Source organism: Lepidochelys kempii, chromosome 6 (assembly GCF_965140285.1).
Source record: "Lepidochelys kempii isolate rLepKem1 chromosome 6, rLepKem1.hap1, whole genome shotgun sequence".
NCBI classification, from domain to species: domain Eukaryota; kingdom Metazoa; phylum Chordata; order Testudines; family Cheloniidae; genus Lepidochelys; species Lepidochelys kempii.
Genome location: NC_136385.1, coordinates 19424812 through 19448605, shown reverse-complemented (window position 1 = coordinate 19448605; position 23794 = coordinate 19424812). Strand labels below are relative to the sequence as shown.

At 46.2% G+C, this 23794-nt stretch overlaps 1 protein-coding gene across 1 annotated transcript in view; it reads left to right on the top strand.

The window, feature by feature from the left end:
* The window catches only part of LOC140913584 (NACHT, LRR and PYD domains-containing protein 12), a 176261-nt gene that overhangs the window by 115051 nt on the left and 37416 nt on the right, over positions 1–23794 (top strand). Inside the window, exons 6-8 of the mRNA XM_073350311.2 lie at positions 4891–5061; positions 16412–16579; positions 22080–22250. Of these exons, the coding sequence (XP_073206412.2) occupies positions 4891–5061; positions 16412–16579; positions 22080–22250 (510 nt within the window). The remainder of the gene's footprint in view (positions 1–4890; positions 5062–16411; positions 16580–22079; positions 22251–23794) is intronic.

The window sequence follows — 23794 nt, the reverse complement described above, 5'->3', positions numbered from 1 at the left end:
TTGCCAACCTCCGTTTGGAATATGTGTTAGTAACACCATACAGTGGAATCTTATAACTTCACACACAATGTTGCCACACACATTTTACCAGAACAATAATGACCAGCAAATCATGAGTTCTCAAATGATACCTCACAAAACATACTTTGGACAAAGATTATTACAATAGAGTGCAAGATGTGGACAAAGGTAATCTTGGCACAGTTTTGGGTGGTGAGCAGTTGTTTTTGTTTAGTTTTTTCCCTTTCTTTTCACTAAAGACTGCAATCCAGCTAGTCTTTTCCTCTAATTTATAATTAAGAATTGTCTGCAGAGAGGCTGTCTGATGCGTTGAATTCTATTGTGGCAAATATCTCTCCCATTTCTTATTAAATTGTATTAAAATGGTGTGCCTTGATATGGCATGATTTCAGTTTGTAGACTTCCACACCTATCCCATATTATTTTTCCTCCCTGATCCTGCATTCCCCTTCATTTAAATCCAAAAATAAAATACCAAAATGTCATATAAATCTGTCCCCAAATGACTGTGTTTTCCCAAGGCCCTGTACTCTCCCAATAACATTTGGACTGAAAGGGAAACAATCCAAGTGAAGTAAATTCTCCATATATGGGACCTCAGCTCTCACCCCCAGGGATAAATTACCATCTTATCATTTGAGTTACAGGGGGAGGATTTACACAGAACCACAGAGGGCCCCTCTGATTCCCTCTCTATTTTCTCCAGTCTCCTCCATCTCTGAGACCCTCTTATATGCTCCCCCTTCATAACCTTTATTTTCTCTATTTTTTAATACAGAACACAGGTACCACAGAGTTTTGCCCACTCCAATTAAACCATCTCCAGACTATTTGCTTTACAGTGTTGAGATAGTTACTGCTCAGCTGCTTGTTCTAGATGACTTCCAGTGATTCCCTTCTGGTTAATCTATAGATTATTCTTCGGGTGTCTGGGTTCTCATGTTCTGTTTCACTTCTGCCATTGCCGGTACATTCCCTGTGCCTTTCATCTCTAGTGTCTTTAATCTCTTCTTGTCTTATTCTCCTTTTCATGGTTTCACCATTTGTTAGGATTTCTTTCAGCAATTTATTATTAGTTTCTACCTCTGTAGTGTCTTTTTTGTGTCTGAGATTAGAATCATACTATCCCAAGCTATTGGAGTGTCATTTTTCCTTGTTTAAAGTCTCTTTGTCACACTTTCCATGAAGCTAATCCCCACCTAACAAACCTCACCCAAAGAATTTAAAAAAAAAGAAAAAAGAAATGCCCGCAACAAAATAATAAACAAAGTGAGACTTACAAACAATTGTGCCATTCATTCTGCTTGTGTCTTCTGTCTCTGTCCCCTCTATTTGTCTGTCTTAATTACATTTTAAACTCCTCGGGGGAGGGACTTTATAGCAAAACTCTGTACAGTGCCTACCACAATGTGGCCCTGTTCCTGGTTGCTCCACAGGCACTACTGTAACCCAAGCAATAAAAACCTAGTGGCTCTAGCCCCAGCGACATGAGAGATCAAATTTCAATCACTGAACTGCTGAAATTTTTGTGCTGTTCTGCGACAAAGCCGATTGCAAAACCTAGGATGAAACATGTGAGAGCTGGAAGCGAAGCACTCTCAGCCTCAGCAGTGCTATTTCTATTCTGTGTCCAGCCCTAAAACCCAGCTGGGTATTGCCAAAGGACGGATGACATTGGACGCAGTTATTCAGCAGCTTCTTGAATAAGTTGCTCAGAACTGGGAGACCAGATGATACCCAGTGATGAGCCAGCTGGAACAGGTGGTTATGTTGGGCAGAGGCTCCTGTTAAGCAATGCTGACCAGTAATAATTAAGACACTGAATGTAGCAGAGCTCTGTCAGACTCCCTGGCTCTGCATGATCCCTGAACAGCACAGGAGGTAGCTTGTAAGTCCGGCTGCATCAAGCAACGGATTTGTAAGTGCTGGCCAGAGTGCTGCATGCTAAAGAGTTCGGCGGGTTAGATTTCCCTCCTCAGTGGCAGTTGGTGAGAATAGTTGTTAATACATGTTCTATGTGCTCTAACTGTCCTTCATCAGCCAACAAGATGAAGGATCCGAGTCATAAGTGGAGGCTTAGATTTTCTCTAGAGTTTCTAGGATTCCTCTTTTGCGAAGGGGGAAAATTCTGAGAAGGAGGGTGTCATGTTAGCCCTGATAGCCACAGAGCTGAAGAAGTAATATCAAAAACATTTTATAAATAGGGGGTAGGAGTCTTCTTGTCCGCATGTCTTCATAAAAATTGCAGGCGGAAAAACCGTTCTGAAATCAGTCCAGTCTACAAATGATGACTTTTTTTTTTTGCATTTCATGGTACAAGCTCACATTGTTCTATGATTTCAGACTTTTGCTGTATCCAAAAGGAAAAAAAGTATGGGAAAATGCATACAATCTATCACCTGGGTCTAAGTATTTCCCACACTTTCAAAAACAGAGCTATTTTGAGTACATAGTTGCATTATAAATCATATTTAGAAGATTTCTGCAACTTTTTGTGACAATTAAACACTTTTTATGAGTTGTGGTCATTTTTGTGATTTTCTAATTTTTTTTTTGATGGGATAACCAATAACGTTTAATCATGAGAGAAAAAACACACCACTTTCCACATCTATGTCCCCCCTGGTGATGACCACCAGATATGTGCCTAACATGGTAGCAATGAAAATTTTCTAGCTGATGGCTTACCCCTTAGTGCCCAAAATGCGTCTGGACTGGTAATCTAGTGAAAATAAACGGTTTTCACTTCAATCCTGCTTCAAGTGTAAATCCGCATGGAAACTTAATCATGGAGCTGCTAATGTCCCTGCATACATTCCTGTCTCCCACTGAGTTGATGTTGCTTTTGGACTGTGTATGCATCTGCTGGGAAATAATCAAATCTATTTTGGGGTCACATGGTTTTGATGCACCCACATCTCTTAACAGTACATCATAATATGACACGCTAGCAAGCCATCCTAGTACAGAATTCCAGATGAAAACCAAGAATGCACTTGTAATTTTGATAGAACACAATTTTGCCCTTGAAATGTATGACACATTTCTAAAATGCTGGAAATGGCACCTGCCCCCACACTCACACACACTGGAGTTCCTCACTTCATTTTGAATTTTTGTTTTCCCTCCCAACAGCTCTTCAAATGTTTGCTTGGGTCAGGTCTGGTCAGTAGTTAGATCTATCTGAATTCTTCCAACACACTTTAGCAAATCACAATGGGTATCATGGTAAGAAGCCTCATCAGTAGCTCAGGCCCTAATGTTCAACACCTGATTGGTAGGTAGCTCTTGCTTAAGAGCCTCAAGTATGGGGGGGGGAGAAAAAAAGAGGTCATGTTGGTTAAAAAATATGGGGGCACTTCTGAAACTGAGAAACACGAGGGACTAAGCACAGCTCTATGCAAGAGAAAGGATGGTCGTGTCATTAAATCACTAGATCAAAACTCAGACTCTCTGTGTGACCTTGGGCAAGTCATTCAATCTCTTATGGGTCTCAATCCTCCATTTGAAAAATGACAATAATATTTCCTTTCCCTACCTTTTGCCTGTCTGGTCTATTTAGATTGTAGGATCCTCAAGGCAGGGACTGTCTGTGTGTAGTGTTGCTCCTTCTTCTAGCACCAGTGTCCTGCTCTGACACCAGCATTACCCTCAGCCAAGTAATGGCAGGTGTCCTGCACCTTCCAGATCGGAGGAGAAACCAGTGACAGGGAGTCTGAGTAAACTCTAAGTGAAACCTGTCATATCTAATACTGATATTTAATATTTAAATTACATATGTATATTTATTCACCTGTTCTGAAATGAGATAGTGACACAGCAAACAGGCTTGGCTCTTCTTCCAGAGATCTCAGCCCAGCACCAAATTCCCAAGGAGAAACTCTGCCTGAAGAATGGACTCTACTCAGAGGCCAAGGCAGAGAACAAACTCTCTACTGTTGGCACAGCTAACTCCTTCCCAAAACTTATTACCAACCTTTCTCCTTGTTTGTGGGAGTCTGTCCTTTATTATCCTTGTTGTTGTCCTTCTTTCCCTTTACGTGTCGTCTCCTCAATTTGGGGAGTCTTCCTCGTCAACTTATCACTTGTCTTCTCTCCTTTCTTACCTTTAAATCTTGTGGAGCATTTGTTGCTTCAAGAACACCCTCTCCCCACCTCCCCCGACTAGGGCTTATCTCCATAGTTTCCCACATACACCCATGACATTTTTTCTTCCGCTGTTCAACACAAACTTAGAGTCTCTCATCCCACTGGGGGCGCCTCTCTTCCTGACTCCAAAATATCTCAGGGGCTCTACCAACCCTGGCTGAACCTGGGGGGGCCCCCAGGGAGTGGGAGCTTCTGTCCCTCATAGAAATACAGGGCTCTTTTTCTTTGTCAAACATTGGGACTCCCCTCCCCATTTGGCAGAGTGACCATATTTTCAAGGCAACTGTAGTGATGGAGGAGGCTGTGCAGGTGACCGTTCTGGTGGGAGGGGTGTTTCAACATATAGGCAATATTTGGAAGCTGTTGGGGGTGCAGAGGGTTCCCTGTGAGCCCTGGAGGGAGTGGGGGGAGTAGCAGTATGTGACAGCCCTGCTGGGGCCTAGTTATTGAGATGCACTGGGGTGTCTGGGCCACTCACAGTGCTGACTAGTCAAGAGTCAAGTGCAAGGGGTGGGGCTTAGACAGGAAGTTCCCCCCCACACTGGTTCCGCACTGGCATAGGGTGGGGGTTGGGACAGGCGGTGGAGCAGGGCTTCTACTTCATTCCTCACGTGGATTGGTCAGGGAGAGGGGCTGGTGGGCGGGGCCGCCTGTCAGAACAGCTGTGACGAGCCCCCTTCACACTGTGATCCCCCTTCTCTGTGTTTCTCTCTCCTGCAGCTTGTGGATGTGTGATCTCCCAAGTGCTTCCTGCATGGATCTCGCCTCTGTTCTCAGCACCAGCCAGAGCCTGACAGAGTTGGATCTGGGTGCTAATAACCTGGGAGATGCCGGAGTGAAGCTGCTGTGTGCAGGACTGACACACACAAACTGCAAACTGCAGACACTGGGGTACGTCGCATTTGGCCTCCTCTATGTATTTAAAGGTGTCCTGTATGTAAAGTGCTCAACACAGTGAGGCACGGTGGGGAGGAGAGGATATTTTCTCTCTCTGTCTGCCCCACGCTGGTGGCTCTCAGGGACTGAGAGTCACCTCTTTATCCCCCACCTACAGCAAGAGGGTAGGTCTTACCTGTAGTACCTGGGCAGCAGCTGCCTACCACCACCAGCCCTTCACTCACTCAAGCACTCTCCTCTCAGCTTATGCCAGCCCCGACTTTGCCTTGTAGACTGACAAGAGGGGCACCCCAGTCACTGAATCCCTTTGAATCATTCCCGTTATACCCAGCCCCTGACTCTGGCTAGTCACAGAAGTACCAGATCCTCTGCACCCAAAGATGCCATGTAATCACTGCTCCCGTACAGCACGCAGAACTTTTGAACACTTATAATAAAACAAAAGTAGGTTTATTTAAGAAAGAATAAAGATTTATCTAGGAAGGAGAGAAGGTGATGGAAACAACTTGGTTGTAATGCAAAACAAAGTCCTAAAGCATCAACCCTGATCTAATGAACTAGGTTTTCCCCACAAAGTTCAGTCAGTTGCAGACTAGCTGGTTTCATAAGAACCAGGATCCAAATATTCAGGACAGCTCCTCAAAGGCTTTCCTCAGTAAATACAGAGTGCCTTTGCCTACACTCTGTTATACTGAAAACTGACATTTGCTCTATTCATAGCCAAGGCAACCTCCTGCCTGCTGTGATGTTCCTTTTCCCCTCCAAGTGGTTTTGCTAGTTTACCATGGTCTTTAATAGTTTTCCATTGACTGTTCTGGGATGTGGCAAGGGTAGACAACACAGCTTTCTGTAGGTACATTACATGTTATACTTGATGAATAAATAGCCTATAAGACGTGTTTGGTGTATTGAGTTTGTCAGGTATGAGGTGAGAGCTGTTTGCCAAGGGTGCTCTGTGTCACACCCACTGCATTTTAGTTTCTCTTATTCTTTATCTTTCCTCTTATTAGACAAACTCCATCTCATGCTGACCCTGGTGTCATTGCTGGCAAAGGCTTTAGCAAAGAGGTGATCTTGCATTTTGCTCAGACCATGGCCAGGCCAGGGCTCAGTCTGATGCCCTCTCAGAAGGCCTTCTACAGCCGAGTTCTAGCTGTTGAGAACACTCTGCTCCAATGCCCTGGAGTCTGAACCTGGGCATCTTCCAGTGGGATTGTCCCTGTGGAGCACAGTTGAGACTATGTCTGCTACAGGCCGTTGGCCATGGCAGCAACAGCACAACTCCGCACCATACCTCTAACGCTGCCCAGCCACACACAAACGTGCGCACAGCCGTGCACAGGGATCCCATCACCTTTGGTGTTTAACCTGCTCAGAGGAAATACAATCACATATTTTCCACCGCCACGTCCCTCTGCTCTGCTCTAGCACAAGCACTGGCAAAGCAGCTGCAGTCGTGCAACGAGTCTTCTCCCAGTGCAGTTCCACACTGTCCCTGCCCATCCTTCCACTAGCGCTTTGATAACTCAGAATCTCTGGGCTCAACACAGGGGACTTTAGGGGAAATGTAATGGCCTGTGATGTGCAGGAGGCCAGACTAGATGAGCTAATGGTCTCTTCTGGCCTTAAACTCCGTGAAGCTGATTCTGTCACCTGCCAAGCCACTCACTGGAGTTAGTTGCAAAAATTCATAATTTTGGTTCAAAAATGGATGAAGCATTAAGCAAAATATTCCAAAGAGAATTGTTTCCATTTTTCTGTGAGCTCTGCCACTCTTATCCCTGCTGCATGCCAGCCCCAGAGCAGCTGAGGGGAGACTTGTTGGTCTCTGATTGGCCTGGCCCCAAACACCCACCTCCCAGATTAACAAAGACACAATGAATGAGAAATACAATGTTATAGCATTAGAACTTTGAACACATGTCAACTTAAAAACATTGTTTGGTGCATTGGGAATTCTTGTGCAAAAACACAAAATGCTACACTATGGCAGTGCTGTCTAGCCCCTGATTTATGTGCATGAACACAGACACTCCACAGTGCACAACAGCTGCATATTGACAGCATCCACAGCAATTTCCACACTCCTGAGATGTGCTAAAGAGAACACAGAGCAGGGTAATTAGTTAACAAATCAACATCCGGATGAACCCTACCCTCTGCACTCCCCCACCCCAACTAAATCCTCTTTTCCATGGTTCTCCATCACCCACTTATTGTTCCCATCCTTCCAGCCCCAAGGGCCTCCACTATAGCAGCTGAGGAAGAACTTCGGGGAGGATTTGCTGGGCTGCGTGGAGGACCCCCAAGGATATTCTTCCTTTGGGTCCAGAGCACTCTCCTCTCTAGCTCCTAAAGGGAAACACAGGGTAGAGGGGAACTGAATTCAGCTACTACACACACAAAAAAACGGAAAAATTAACAAATTTAAATAAACAAGCAAACTCTGTCTAAAAAACTAACAAACATGATTGAAGACATGACTTAAAAGAAAAATAATCCAGCTCCTCACTGCCATGAGCATCAACATCCAAAGCTGCTGGTGTTCTTCATGATCCACTCTGGGCCTCCAGGCCCAGAAACTGAATGGCGGAGTGACAGTAGGAGCTGGTGACTCTCTGTCGTGGCGTCTACAAGTGCAGGGTGTTGCTGCTCACAATGCATATGCAGGTCCTTGTGCAGGACACAACCATTTAAAGCTGGCAATGCAGCAGAGCAAAGAGTGACTACGTGCAGACAGACACTATAAGCCGTAGACATTATGCAGCTGCTCCAGGAAGCAGCGCGAGGAAATGCAGGGTAGGTACAACAACCCACAGGCCCTGCAACTTTTACAGAGTGCACTCTTAGGGAACAGTGCATTGTGTGCCCCAAAGATAGAATGGCTGGTGTGGATGCACTGCATCATGGCAGCTTCCAGTTCAGTCACACTGATGCAAGTTGCAATGTGCAGTTCTCTAGTGTACACGTTAGATCATACCCTATTTAGGGCCTTGCCAATTAGTACGAGGACTTTGAATTCAGTCTGGAAGGGAATGGGAAACCAACTGAGTTTGTGGCGCATCAGAGAGGGGCTCACATCAGCCATTGTTTCTTAAAAAAGGAGCGGCTGCCATCTGAACGTGCTATTTATCTCCCTTACAGGGAGAGTGACTTGTATCAGTCTAACAATATTCCCAGAGGTCTAGGCAACACTTGTGGTTCAATATTACAAGTATTTAAGAGACCAAATAACCCAGCTTAGCTTAGTTTATTAATAAGGGACAAAGCAGTACAAATATGAAAAGGAGGCATACATACACTCCTTCTGGGAAACAATTAATGTCACAGCACATTCACCTCACACAGAAGTTGTGCTTCAAAAATATGCACCCAAGATCGCACAGCATGGTTATTTAAATATGTCACCCAGGACTAGAATTTAGCAGTCAGCTTTTTTTCTTTTCATCTTGTATCATGGTGTAACTTTCTCTTTCTTTGTAATATTACATTACAAGAGCTACGAAGGCACTACCTAACCTGTACTAGGAAGTAAAAAGGATGTATCGTGCCTTTGATAGGTTTTATATTTGCTAATGACAAAAGCTATGTTTTGCTTTGTGCAGTACATATAAGTGAAGCTGGAAGTGCTACCTTCAGTTACTATAGCCTGAAACTTCCATTGGTAGACCCTGTTTTCTGTTGCCTATAACTTTGCTAACCTTAACCATTTTGACTTACATTTTCCATGCTGGGTGTCTGCTTCAAGCTGGATATTTTTGTGAAATTTCAGCCTAAATGGTTCATCATCCATTTTCATCCATAGGCTAGGGAAACACACTGTTTCCCCTAAGTAATTCTGGTGAACTTTTCAGTGAGAAGTTCCATCCCCCCATGCTTTGGAGCAGGAACTTGAAATTTGGCAGTGGGGAGCATTTGTGCCAGGGATGTGCCTATTTCTGTTCCTGTGAACATCTGCCCCAATTTTCAAAGTTGTAAGTTTTTGAAAAATGTCAGTGTCGATGCTCAGTGGAGACTTATTTCAACTTTGCAGCTACAATCTCCAAATGTCCCTTCTTCACCAAGCATGCTCCACCCTGTGGCTCCAGAGGGTTGAGCCGACCCTGATTGGGACTAGTGGGGAAATCAGGAATGGATTGGGGGATCCCGACTTCCGTCTTGAGGTGGGCTATGTGGTGGGACAGATTTCCACCCCAGTCAGGAAGGGGTTAAATAACTCCTCCAGGCACAGTCAGCCCCAACATGGCAGACCTCTGAGACCTGTTGCACCTGGAGAGGGGTGGCTGCTTAAAAGGGAGGATCCAAGCCCAGTCAGTGCAGGATGGCATTCAGAGGAAAGCAGAACTAGTGCTCCCTAGCCCCACAGAGCAGGGGCTGCTATCCAGGGAAGCTGCAGAAGAGACTGTACTGCCTGAACCCTCTGGAGAAGCAGAGGAACCATCTTTACTCTGCTTTGCTTTTCATTAGCACCCAGGGCACTCAGCCTGGATCTCTCAGACACTCAGGGTGTTAGAAACCCAGCCCCCTTCTCAGCGACTATTTAGCTGTTAGCTTGCGAGGAACAGCGGGGTGAGCCCAGGCTGTTTTGTGGGTTGCAGGATTATTTTCTTTGCTTTTTTCTGTCTTTGACTGCGGCCATGCCTTAAAGGAGGAGGAGACACACCCCAAAGACCAACAGCTAGGAGACAGCACCCTGTAATCCAAACCAGTGCTATAGCGACACCTCCAGCCAGAAAGGGACCTTAGGGATGAGAAAGGTGCCCACCGTCACCCCACAGGGGTGCTCTAGAGAAACGACCTATGATAGAGTTTGAATAGGAATCAGCAGTTTGCTCAGAAACTTCACACATTCTGCCCAGACAAGGACTTAGCCAAATAGTTCAGTCTACTCATCGCCGGACCAGATCACTGTAATTCATTGTGCTGAATCTAACAATCCATATGTTGCAGCTGATAGAAAAGGACTGTCCACCTCTTCTGTGGTTTATGCCACTACAACCACATCACGTCAGTGCTCCAGTCCCTCCATTGGGTCCCGGTCAGCTTCTGCGGTCAGTTTAATGCCATGGTCTTAATCCTCCATGAAACTCCAGAACCAAGCCGAGGACCAGAGATGACTCCCAGCCAGTAGGAGCAGACAGAGAAGCAGACTCAGCAGGGCTGATGGACACTGATGTCGTCAGACAGCCTGCTACAAGTTGTCACTCTCGACATTCTGTTCCTTGTGCTGATTGGCTACGTGTTGCAACCCTGTCCTTTCCCCTCCCCTCACAGTCAGTGCATCTCAGCCACTTTCCATGCTCCATTCATTCCTTCCTCCCCACCCCCTTTCTATTTCCTTCCATTTAGCTAATCCCCACCTAGCAACTCCCATCCATCATAAACTCTTCAGGGGAGGGACTAGCTACTACTCTGAACAGCTCCTAGCACAATGAGGCCCTGTTCTTGGTTGAGCCCCAGGCACTGCTGGAGTTACTACATTATGTGATTACATCCTTCCCTTGCCATTGTTGGCACGCAGGGTGTAAACCAGTCTCTTCCATTCCTCTCTGTCATTTGCTGCTGCTTCCATTTGCTCTAAAGTGTTTAGATGGACTATTCTGCCCTCCCTGCTAAGGTTTCTTTTCAGATTTTCTCTTGGACACCCTTGTGTTCTCACAGCAGTTGATTTTCACTTGATAACTTCATGTGGGAGTCTGTGTTGGCATCTGCAGTACATGCCCCAACTATGTCCAGTGTGCCCTCAGATTGTGTTGGAAATGAGCTGCTAGTTGGTGATTTCTCAGATCTTTTTGTTGATGATGACATCTTTCCAACCAATGCCAAGAATCTTTTGCAGGCACTTATTTTCGAAGGCATCTAGTTTTCTGTCTAAAGTTTTGGTAGCTCTCCAGTTCTAGCAGCCTTATGTTAACACCGAGATTATGTTTGAATTGAAGATTCTCAGTTTTGTTCTGGTGCTGAATATCTTTGGTTTCCATAAATTGCTGAGTTTAGTAAATGCCTTTCCTATACTTGATGTCACTTCCTTCTTGAGGTATCTGTTGATCAATATGGTCGTGCCCAGATAGACGAATTGTTCTACTTTTCTGATGTTTTTGTATTCTAACGTGCTGTTACTGCTTGACCTCTGGGTTTCAAGGATGTTTGTTTTAGCATAATTAACTCTGAGCCCTGCTTGGCCTGCTATTTTTCCCAAGTTGTCTGACTTTGTAACTTTTCAGGGCTGTTGCTCAATAGCGCAATATCATTAGCTAAGTCTCGGTCTTCTTGGCATTTGCTGTCTACCTATGCTAGACTGGTATTTGTGTTACAAATACACTTCTGCATTGCTGCATCTTGTGGGATGTGTCTGTCAGTCCCAAGCCCGGATAAAGTGGGGAGGGTTGAGTGCAGAGCTAAACATGTAGTCTTGTAAAAACACCTCACCAGTCATAGAAACAGAACCAGGCTACCGTTCCGGTAAAAATGAACACTGCTGCCCCTTTGTGCTTCAGGAAGGCTCCCGATGAAAGCCAGTCTCTGGAGGCCAAGGCCCTGAAAATTTTGATGCTGACAGCAAGAAAACACTTCAGAGTTGGTTACTGGAATGTGAGAACAATGTTTCAAAGATCAAAGATCTTATAGATCATGAGAGTTATGGACAACTATAGACTTGAAATCCTGGCATCGGTGAGAGCAGATTGAGAGATGTGGATAAGAAGTGCTTCAGGCAAGAGAAGAAACATCAGATTTACTGAGGGCATAGTGACAACAAGCATTCAGAGGGAGTAGCTCTCATTATGACAGATTCTGCAGAAAAATCACGTATGAACTGGGAACCTACTAATGAGCCCATCATATACACCAGACTCCAAACCAGTAAAAGCAGGTTTTTCATACATTTCAGATGCAAAATTCTATTCACTTAGAATAAGAAGATCATTCATCTGGTGTTCATCTGAAACTCTGCACTAGTGTATCAAAACACAAATTGTTATGGGAGATGTGCACCAAAACCACATGACCTCAAATACATATGATTGTTTGCCAATAGATGTACGCACAACTGTATTCTAAAACCCAGCATGAAATTTGTTTAATTTGGAAAACGTCTAGAGGGGTAGTAGCATCTCCATTATTAAGTATGCATTAAGATTTACAGTTAAATCAGGACTGAAAACCCTTTATTTCACACTTAACACTTTGTTATAAACAAAAAGTAAGGCTATTCCTGACTCAGATCTCAGAAATGATGGACTCACATTCCTCTACCTTTCCCTGAGACCTCTGAGACCCCTTTTATCACAGAGAATGATACTGTCTTATACAGGATAATGTTGAAAATTTCATGATTTTTAAAGCCAGATTTGTGACTGTTGTCAGTTAAGATTCTTTGATACCTGACTCATTATTTGGTAACATTCAATGAGTAGCTATATTATTGCAACCCTTTGGTTGCAACCTTTCTGCAAAATAACTTAAAAACACACTGAGTTCCACTATTTCTCCTCTCCCCCACCCCTGTTTTTTAAATCTTTTCGCTTATTTCTCTTTGCTAGGGTATTTTCTTGTCTCTTTCTTATTTTCCTTCTCTACTGTTGTGGGAACAGGGTTTTCTCCTTTGGGATCCAGTTGGGGTCCTTCTTTCCCCTCAAATTTCCTCTCCCCACTTTGGGGTCTCTTTCTCCTCACCTTCTCAGGTGTCTTCTCTCTTGTTTTATCTGTAAATTTCATGGGGATTTTCTCCATTGCTTTATCTTGAATGCTGTCCTTGCTCCCCAGCTCCTGCCCCACAAGTTAGGGTTTATCTCCCCAATTTTGCCATATACCCATGGGGTTTTTCTCCGCATCTACACCCCAACCTTAGAGTCCCTCGCCCCAGTGGGGGCTTCTCTCATTCTGCCTCCAAAACATCTTGGGGCCTCTGCTCTCCCTTACAGAACTTGTGGGCTCACCCAGGGATTGAGGGCTTCTCTCCCTTATACAAATTCAGTGACTCTTTTTCTCTCCCAAGCACTGGGCGCTCTGCTCCCCCTTCAGTAGGATGACCAAGTTTCAAGGCAACTGTAGTGATGGAGGAGTCAATGCCATGTCCAGTTCTGGTGGGTGTGATGTCTGGATGTGTGTACAGAATTTGGCAGCTGTTGGGGGTGGGGAGGGCTCATGCTTGGGTGTGCAGGGGGCTCCCTTTGAGGCCTTGAAGGAGGACAAAGACAGCCATGCTTGGCGGTAGTCCCTGAGGTGCACATGGTCATCGTCAGCCTGCTGCCATGGATACCCACTGAGATGGTTGGCAGCTTTATCAGGAGCCCAGACTCTGCTGGAGCATTACAGAAACAAACAGAACGTCTACTTTTATAAACTCAACAGGGAGTGTGAAACAGGCCCTACCAACAGTTTCACATGGTCGCCCCCTCTCAGGGGCTCTTCTCTCCCCAAATATCAGGGATCCCCCTTACTGTGAGGTTCTTTTCTCCTTTGTCTTTCTCCGCTTTGATCCCTGGTCTCAGTGGGAAGGTGGGTGTGATGTCGCCAGTTCTGGGCCTGGCAGCTGCCTCTCCTCCCCAGGTCTAATTGTCAGAGTTTGGAGCTGTTGTGACCATTAGGCCTAAAAGTTGTATCCGTATTGTGAGCTCAAATGTAAACAGTATGTGAGAGTCCACAAGATGTTAATAACCATGAAAAACAGGCCAAGCTATTTACAAAATTGAATCTTGTCAGAGGTGCAAGAAAACCAGATAGAGAAAATAGATTAATCTAAACCAAAAAGTCCATATTAATATAATCCAAGGACTGCTGAAATTATGTTTGTGAAAAACAGATGATGTGGAGTCAGATATTGGTGTGAAGGATATTAGGCCTAATTGGTGGACAAAATGGTAAGGGAGATGAACTATGAAGCCCACTTTTCCCATTTTTGGGTTCCTTAAAAAAAGACTTTGGGAAAAAAATATTCAGATCACTTCAGATGAGCTTTCCCTCTCATCTCCCATCCCACCTTGCATACCAGCTCACCCCCCAGACTGCCAGCACTGCAACTCATCTTGGCTCATCTAAAGGACTTTCTTCCTGAGAGGAAAGCCGGCTGGCCTTAAACTTGTTTGAGGAACTTTGTTTTCACCTGTGAGTGCTGAACGTCATCACATTATCATGACATCCAATCCCCAGCCCATCAGTGGGGTATGTAACTAGCAGCACCACAGAAGCACATAAGATCCTGCATTGTTCTCCCTTCCTTTGTTTTGTTGTTTTCTGCCCCCCTTTCTTTCCTTCTGTTCTCTTTTGGCTTTTCATCAAATCCTGAAGTTAGATATGTTGTATTCATCCAAGCCTGCCTTGTCCAGGAAGAAAAGATCCACTCAACTAACGTCCCTGACCAGATTGTAAAACAGAGTCCTGGCGGTTGGTGTCGTGGTCGATTTGCCAGCCAAAAAGCATCCATATATAAATAACCAGCAATACTGTGTTCCAAAAACATCCACAAAACCAATATTTCACTCTTCTTTTCTATCCTATCTCTCTTCCACCTCATGTCTGTCAGTTTGTTAAAAAACAGGACAAGTAAATGCCTTTTATACATCAGGACCGAGAGTAAAATTACTCCTTTCCTCTTCATCAAGGAAAGGTTGTTCTGGAAATAAGAGACTGATATTTTGCCTCCAAAAAAAGAAAGACTTCAAAGGCTTTGACTTAGTGTGTTTTGCATAATCACTCAGCCACATTTTCAGTATAAATGACTGTTTTGACTTCTTGTTCTTTCTTTGTTTAATCAGTAAACTTTTAATCGGAATGAATGTTTTTGACTGTTTGCCAAATAACTGAATAAAACCAAGGCCTCTTCTTAAAATAACCTCAAACCTACTGTGATGCATGACCAGAAAGGGTTAAGTGTTCTGCAGGATAAATAACTCAGATTCAACCCTTAAAGACATGCGGGGAGATAACGTTTGTGTTTTTGTGTATTTACATATATATGGGTAGTGATCAACAAAATAAAGAATAGCCATACTGGGTCAGACCAATGGTGTCAGGCAGTGCCTCTGAAAAGCAGGCCTAGGGGTTGGAGTGTAGGCTGCAGGTAGGTGTACAGTTGGGCTTAGGCCAAGGGTGGTGTTGCAAATGAGATCCAGGAACAGGCCGGGATCAAAACTGCGATCAAAGTCTGTAGATGAACCAGACTCTGAACTGTAACTGAAGTCCAGGGGCAGGAGAGAGGTCGAGGGCAGGTGGTCAGAGTCCAGGGACAAGCCAAGACAGTATTGAAGCCAGTGTCCATATACAGGCCAAAGGTTGAAGCCGAGTAGTCAGAGTCTGAGGGTCTGGGGAGGATCAGCAGGCAGAGGCAAGGCTGGAGCAGGTCGGTGACAGGGCTGGAGCAAGGTTAGAGTAGGCCACGGACAATACTGGGACAGGGCTCAGGCAAGGCTGGGCCAGGAGTAGGTTGGGAGTCTCCAGAATCTGATGCACTGCGAGGCAGCAGGAGGGTTCCTGGTCAGGTAGTGCTGTTGTGCAGACTGATCTGCAGCTCTGGTGGGCCTGTGGAAATACCTGAGCCTGGGAGACACGTGACCCAGGCTTTGGTCAGGGATAGGTTGTTGTTGCGTGCCTGAGGCCTGAGTCAGTGCAGACACTGTGTGAAGGGCAGTTGAGCGAGTAACCCTGGTTTGCCTGAGAGTTTGGCTCACAAATGGTCCATCTAGCCCAGTATCCTGACCTTTTGACAGTAGCCAAGGCCAGGGACGTCAGAGGGCTGTGCTTTGCAGAGCTAGTGCAAGGGGCGCGGAGGATCAGGATCTCTCAGCTCCTGCTCTGAGCCTGGCCCAGCTGCCTGCGGAGGGGGCTCCCCCTACAGCCTCCCTGTAGCGATAGGCCTGCTCTCATTGGGTTGCACCATTCCTGGGCTGATCTGTGCCAAGTCCAACCTGATTGGTTGAGAGCTGAGTGGGCAGGACTTAAGTGAGAGCTGAGTGGGCAGGACTGTGCCCATCCTGAATTCTGGTTGGTCAGTAGAAAGGGCTGGGGGGCTACCCAGGGAGGAAAATCTTATTTCTTACTGAAAATCTTATTCCTCATTGGTCAGTGACAAAGTTTTGGGGATTTACATATCTGGGCCATTCTCAGTGCTGACTGGTTATTTCTGAAGGGGAAGCAGTGGGGCTTAAGCAGGAAGATCCATGCAACATTGGTTACTTATTGGGTAAGGGGTGGGGCTTGAGACAGGGCCTAGGGTAGAATTTCTGGCCCATTCTCAATGCTGATTGGTCAGGGAGAGGGGCTGGTGGGTGGGGCCGCCTGTCAGAACAGCTGTGATGAGTCCTGTTCACACCGTGATCCTCCTTTTCTGTGTTTCTCTCTCCTGCAGCTTTGAGGAGTGTGATCTCACAGACACTTGCTGTGGGGATCTCGCCACTCTTCTCAGAACCAACCAGAGCCTGACAGACCTGAAGCTGGGTGGTAATAAATTGGGAGATGCCGGCGTGAAGCTGCTGTGTGAGGGACTGAAACAAAACTGCAAATTACAGAGCCTGAAGTAAGTAAGATTTGGGTTCATCTGTGTGTTTACAGATGTCCTCTGTCAGGGTTCCCTCCCCACTCTGAACTCTGGGATACAGATGTGGGGACCCTCATGAAAGACCCTCTAAGCTTATTTTTACCAGCTTAGGTTAAAAACTTCCCCAAGGCACAAATTTTGCCTTGTCTTTGAACAGTATCCTGCTACCACCAAGTGATTTAGACAAAGAACAGGGAAAGGACCACTTGGATTTCCTATTTCCCCAAAATATCCCCCCAAACCCTTACACCCCCTTTCTTGGGGAGGCTTGAGAATAAACAAGGTGAGCACAAACCAGCTTTGGATTTTTAAGACCCAAAAAACCCAATCAGATTCTTAAAAAACAGAACTTTATTAGAAGAATAAAAAAAAGATAAGAGAACAACCCTGTAAGTTCAGAATGGAAGATAATCTTATAGGCAGTCAGATTCAAAACATAGAGAATCCCTCTAGGCAAAACCTTAAGTTACAAAAAGACAGAAAAACAGGAATACACATTTCCTCCAGCACAGCGAATTTCACAAGCCAAAACAAAGAAAACCTAACACATTTTCTAGCTAGATTACTTACTAACTTTACAGTAGTTGGAGGCCTTGATCTGTTCCCGGCAAAGGTATCATACAGACAGACAAAAGCCTTTCTCGCCCCCCTCCTCCCCGCCCCCAGATTTGAAAGTATCTTGTCCCTCATTGGTCATTTTGGGTCAGGTGCCAGCCAGGTTACCTGAGCTTCTTAACCCTTTACAGGTAAAAAGACTTTGCCTCTGGCCAGGAGGGATTTTATAGCACTGTATACAGAAAGGTGGTTACCCTTCCCTTTGTATTTATGACATCCTCTATGTAAAGAGCTTGACAGGGTGCATGGCTGGTGGCTGGTCCCTGCAGCTACATGGAGAACCTGAGAGTTCAGTGTCTCCAGTACATGGGTCACAACATGTCCCGGCCTGCCCTGTTTGGAAAATGGAAACTACATAAATCTGAGCCCACACCTGACAATTAGCTCCTCAGCCCCCTGTTTTTCAGGGAATATATGTATGTATATAAACAACTTTTAATAAAATGCATTTATTAAAAAGAGGTCACTGTTACCTTTCAGCTAACAGCCTATTTTATAGATTATTCTAATAATTTTGACACCTTGAATTTTCATATACAGTAAAAGCTGTTTTATCCAGCACTTCACCAATAGGAAATCTCTATAAACCAGCATTTCTGATCTTCATTGAAATGCCAGTTCATAGTCTGGTTGGCATGGGACCATCAGGGATTTGGGGCACAAGAGGGGGTGCGAAGCGTGGGCTCTGGGAGGAAGTTTGAGTGTGGGAGGGGGTTTGGGGTGCGGGAGGGGGTGCAGGGTGCTGGATCCGGGACCTGCTCAACTTGGACAGCTCCCCTCAAGCGGAAACCTGTCCCGGCTGCTCCTAGGCGGAGGTGTGGCCAGGCAGCTCTGCATGCTGCCTCTGACCACAGGCGCCACCCCTGCAGCTCCCATTGGCTGTGCCTCCTGCACCCAAACTCCCTCCCTCTTAGTTAACCGGCATTTTTCCCTTTCCAGCACCCCCCTCCCCCATTCTCCCAACATGCCAGATAAAACAGCTTTTACTGTATACAATGAATAAAAACAAAAGAGATACAAGGGATCTGAGGATTCTAAATCTCCCCATCTGAGCAGAAATACTCAGTTTGGGTTTAAGCTTCAGCCCCAGCCATGGTGGCTTCTGCCTTTGATGTCCCCAGGGCTGGGGCTGACTGTGCTCCCAGCTGAGAGCCACCACCAATTTCAAGAAACACCCTCTGAAGTGCAGCCTGTTGGGGATGGGGATGTGTGTTTACAGTTACAAACAGGGCAGGTGAGAGCAGGTGCCAGTGTTGGACTCATTATAAGAAACTAAACCTTTTGGGGAAAGCTGTGGCTCTTCCTTTTTGTCTTTCAATACATTTCTGCTCTGTTTCTTCTGCTTTCAAGATAGAAGCCCCATTCCAGGCCTCTGAGGTTCTGGTGAACTCTCAGGACTTGACGCCAGATTTTCAAGAGAGCTCCGCACCCAGCAGCTCCCATTGTGTTACTTGTGACCAGATTTTCAAAGGATCTGCAGATTGGATGCTGAGCCCCCTGGAAAATCTGCCCCCAAAGCACCAGCAGAGTCATCTGCAAAATCAGCCTTCTGTTGCACCAGCTGCTGTCCCTCACTGGAGGTTTGGGGTTAATGCCCCTAATTCCCAATGCAGGTTCCCCTTTGTTGTCGCAGGAACATCAGATCCATGGCCTGGAGTGCTGAGGTGTTTCTGTCACCATCTACCCCACTAAGCCGCTATCACAGAATCATAGAATATCAGGGTTGGAAGGGACCTCAGGAGGTCATCTAGACCAACCCCCTGCTCAAAGCAGGACCGATCCCCGACTAAATCATCCCAGCCAGGGCTTTGTCAAGCCTGACCTTAAAAACTTTTAGGGAAGGAGATTCCACCACCTCCCTAGGTAACGCATTCCAGTGTTTCACCACCCTCCTAGTGAAAATTTTTTCCTAATATCCAAGCTAAATCTCCCCCACTGCAACTTGAGACCATTACTCCTTGTTCTGTCATCTGCTACCACTGAGAACAGTTCAGAGCCATCCTCTTTGGAACCCCCTTTCAGGTAGTTGAAAGCAGCTATCAAATCCCCCCTCATTCTTCTCTTCTGAAGACTAAACATCCCCAGTTCCCTCAGCCTCTCCTCATAAGTCATGTGTTCCAGTCCCCTAATCATTTTTGTTCCCCTCCGCTGGACTCTTTCCAATTTTTCCACATCCTTCTTGTAGTGCCAAATACAATGAATTCAGGATATATATATTTTTTAAATCTCATGAGTTTTAAGACGGTCACATGACGATGCTCAGTTTAAGACTTTTTGCGGCCTGACTTGTCATTTTTGAATATTTGGCAACATACACTGAGCGTGAATCTTAATGCAACGTTTTAACATCAAACTTACTATAAAATATTTTATAAAAAAATTCTAAGTGCCACTCTGTCTTCCCTTTTTTAAGTTTGTTTTGTATTTGTTCTGTTGTTTCTCCCTTTGCTCAGATATTTTCTTCTCTCTCTGTCTCTTTTTTCCTTCAGTCTTTTGAGTGTCTGTGTTTGCCCTCAAATTTAACCATTTTCTTTTTCCTACCATTCCTCCCTCTCACTCCATCTTCTCCGTTTTCCTCCTGCTGCTCCCTAGAGACTCCCTCCACGATTCATTAATTCTTTCTGTCTTGCTCTCTGTATCCTTATTAATTCTCCTCTGTCCTTCATATTACTTTCCAGGAGTGTCCCCTGTTTCCTTTACAGTCTTTCCCCACTTTCAGTGCTCTTCTTTGGAGGTCTCCTTCCTCTACACCATGGTGGGTATTTCCCAAACCTGCCTTAGCCTTATCTCTTTCATTGAAGATATCAGGGTGTGTATATGGGGGGGGGGTGTTCTTTCCTTACTCCCTTTATTACCACTGAGTGGCAGAAGGGGTCTCCTTTTAATTCCAAGTAAGGTCCATTCCGCTCAAAAGTCCTCCCCACACTTTGGGGTCTCTTTCTCCTTACCTTCTCAGGTGTCCTCTCTCTCTCTCTTAACCTTTAAATTTTTTTTGGGGGGGGGGTTCCTCTTCTGCTTCAACTTGAATGCCCTCTTCTCTTCACACCGCCCCAAAATAGGGTTTATCCCCTCAGATTCTCACATACACCTTTGGGGTTTTTCTCCCCCTATTTGACCCAATCTTAGAATCTCTCCCCTAACCCCCATTGCAGGCTCCTCTCTTCCTGCCTCCAAAATATCTTGGGGGTTCTACAAACCCTGACAGAACCTGGGGACTCCCCAAGGAATGCCTGCTTCTCTCCCTTGTATGAATTCAGCGGCTTTTTCTCTCCCAAATGTTGAAGTTCCCCTCTATTTGGCAGAGTAACAATATTTTTAAGGCAACTGAGGTGATGAAGGAGGCCGTGCAGGTGACAGTTCTGGTGGGAGGGGTGTCTCAACATGTGTGCAAGATTTAGCAGCTTTTGGATGTGGGGAGGGCTTGTGCTTGAGAGTGCAGGGGGCTTGCTGTGAGCTCTTGAAGGAGGGCAAAGACACTCATGTTTGCGGGTGGTCTTTGAAGTGCACATGGTCATAGGTGGCCTGCTGCCATGGTTACCGACTCAGCTGGCTGGCAGCTCCATCAGGAGCCCAGACTCTGCTGGTGAGTTACAGAAACCAGCAGAACTTCTGCTTTTATCACCCCTCCAGAGCCTCTGGAACAAGCCCTGCCAACAGAGTAGGGTTGCCAATTTTCTAATTTCTGAAAACTGGACACTAAAGCAGGAGTGCTGGAACCTCCCCCCGCTCAGCCACTTCCCTTGAGGCCCTCCACTCACTCCTCTCCCTGCCTTCCCCCATTGCTAGCTGCTCTTACCCTTCCCGCTTCCTCATCATTCAATTCCCTCCACCGCCCCATCTCCCCCCCCGACTCCCGAGCTTGGCTCCCTGTGCTCCCAGGGCTGGGATGTGAGCTTCACCCCTCGATGTGGAGCCTGACTACCCACAAGATGCATGTAGGAAGAGGTCCTGAATGAGCAGGGGCTGGCATGGGTTGACAACCTGTCACCTCCCTGCACCTCCTCCCCACCACCTGCAGTATCTGGACTTTTTGTGTCTTGTGACGGATACGGTACAGGTCCCCTTTCGACTAGACTTTCCAGTTGAAAACCAGACACCTGTATAACTGGGTCACACAGTCGCCCTCCTTTCAGGGATTCTTCCCTCCCGAAACCTAGGGGAACCCCCTGCCATGGGGATCTTCCACTCTTTGTTTCTCCCCCACTTTGGTCCCTGGTCTCAGAGGAAGAGAGGCTGCCAGTGCTGGGCCTGCCAGCTGCCTCCCCGCCCCATGTCTGAGGGTCAGAGCTGGGGTCAGAGACAGGAGACAGCTGCACTCTGCAGGGGAGCAGCCAAGCTCGTGCCAGGGGCGTGGAGGGGGCAGGATATTCCAGCTCGTCCTGCTCTGAGCCTGGCCCAGCTGCCTGGGGTGGGGCCTGCTCTGATTGGGTCACACCATCCCAGGGCTGATCAGTGCAAAGTCCAAGCTGATTGGTCAGGAGCTGAGTGGTCGGGACTTAAAGGGCAACTTTTTACCTTTTCTGAATTCTGGTTGGTCAGTGGAGAGGGTGAGGGGGTGGTGCTCAGGAGGGAAGGAAGGAAGGAAGGAGTCTTACCCCAAACCTTATTCCTCATTTGTCAATGGCAGAGTTTTGAGGTGTCAGACCATTGTTATTGTTCACTGGTGAAGGGTAAATGGCAAGGGGTGGAGTTTAGACAGTGGATAAGGACGTGGGCTTGAGTCAGTCTGTAGCGGGACTTCTGACTCATTCTGGATGCTGATTGGTCAGAGAGAGGGGCAGGTGGGCAGGGCCGCCTGTCAGAACAGCTGTGATGAGCCCGTTCACACCCTGATCCTCCTTCTCCGTCTTTCTCTCTCCTGCAGCTTGGAGGAGTGCGGTGTAGCAGACGCTGGCTGTGGGGATCTCGCTGCTGTTCTCAGAACCAGCCAGAGCCTGGCAGAGCTGGACCTAAGTGGTAATAAACTGGGAGATGCCGGCGTGCGGCTGCTGTGTGAGGGACTGACACACCCGAACTGCAAATTAGAGAAACTGCGGTAAGTAACATTTGGCCTCCTTTATGCATTTATGGGTGTCCTTTATGTAAAGTGCTCAACAGGGTGCGTATCTGGTGTCTGCTCCCTGCAGTTACAAAGAGAATCTGAAAATCAAGTGTATGTACAGCACTTGCAGGAAGGACTCACAATGTGTCCTGCCTGTGAGAGTTGAAAATGTAAGTAAAGCTGGGCCACCCTAGACAACTAACTCCACGGCCTCTTGGTATAAGTTTTAAAACCAATGCATTTTAATTAAGAATTGGTTTTAAAACTTATATCAGCAGAGTGAATAGCAAAATCAGCCTCCTTTTGCAGAATCTGTCCATACCACTGGGATTAATGCCGCTAACCTCTAATGCCCGGACTCCCATTCTCTCCCAAGAACATCAGACACACTACCTGAAGGGCTGAGGTGCTTCCGCTGCCATCTAACCCCATCAGCCCACAAGCAAGGCCTTGAAGCTCCACCTGGCAGCATGTAGATGGATATGATTCATCTCGGGGCTAGTTGTTGGACTAGATGACCTCCTGAGGTCCCTTCCAAACCTGATATTCTATGATTCTATGCTGTTACTTTTTGAGTCTTTGGCTTGCTGTTCTTCAAATTATGTTTTGGCCTTCCCAGTTATATTTTTACGCTTCACTTGCCAGAGTTTAGACTCCTTTCTGTTTTCCTCAGTAGGAATGCCTTTTTGCCTCTAACTGTTTCTTTTACTTTGTTTAGCCAATGTGGTACTTTTTTGATCCTCTTACACCATACAGGAAAGTCAACAAGGTCTGAGTTACTTGAGTTACAGAATAAATCACAGAAGGCAAAGGATCCCCTGAGGGCCGTGTCTGTAACAGGCAATCTCTATGGCATTTTTGGTGTTTTTAAGGGGTCCAGATTTTAGGGTCTTATCCTGGAATAATGAGGCCAACACAGTGAGTTCATCCACAGAACTGGCTTGGGGAATAACAGGACATGTAGGAACAGCTGCGTCTTCTGCTGCAGCTGGAAGGTTCCCATCTTGGGTTATTCTTATAAAAGCATTTGTGACTCGTATGTACTGTGCAAATGGGCCCAATCTCCTTGTGCACTAGCAAGGGAATAGGTCTCAACCCTTTGCACATTATCCCGTCCAAGGAGGAAGAACAAAAGAAAACAGCTCTCTCTAGTTTATTGTTCTCCTCCCCTATGGAAGGAGGCACCCATGGCTTGGGCAATTGCCCAAATGTTCTGTTTACACATCGGGATACCCCAGTGTGCACAGCTGCCCAAAACTCTGATCCTGGTTTCTCCGCCTCCCCAAGTGAGTACCTCTCCGTAAAGCTGTAAAAACAAATTTATATCTTCTCATACTTACCAGCAGGGGCATCATTTTCTAGGGGGCAGTTGTCCCTGCTTCCCGCTGGACTTTCTGTAGGTCTGTATGCTCCATTATGTCTTCCACTCCCCGCCTCTCTAGGATGTAATATATCCACATATATTGTTCTATATGCTGACACAACTTCGCTCCCCATCCCCTGGAATTTTTCTGAGAGGAGGCCCCTGCTGACTAGCC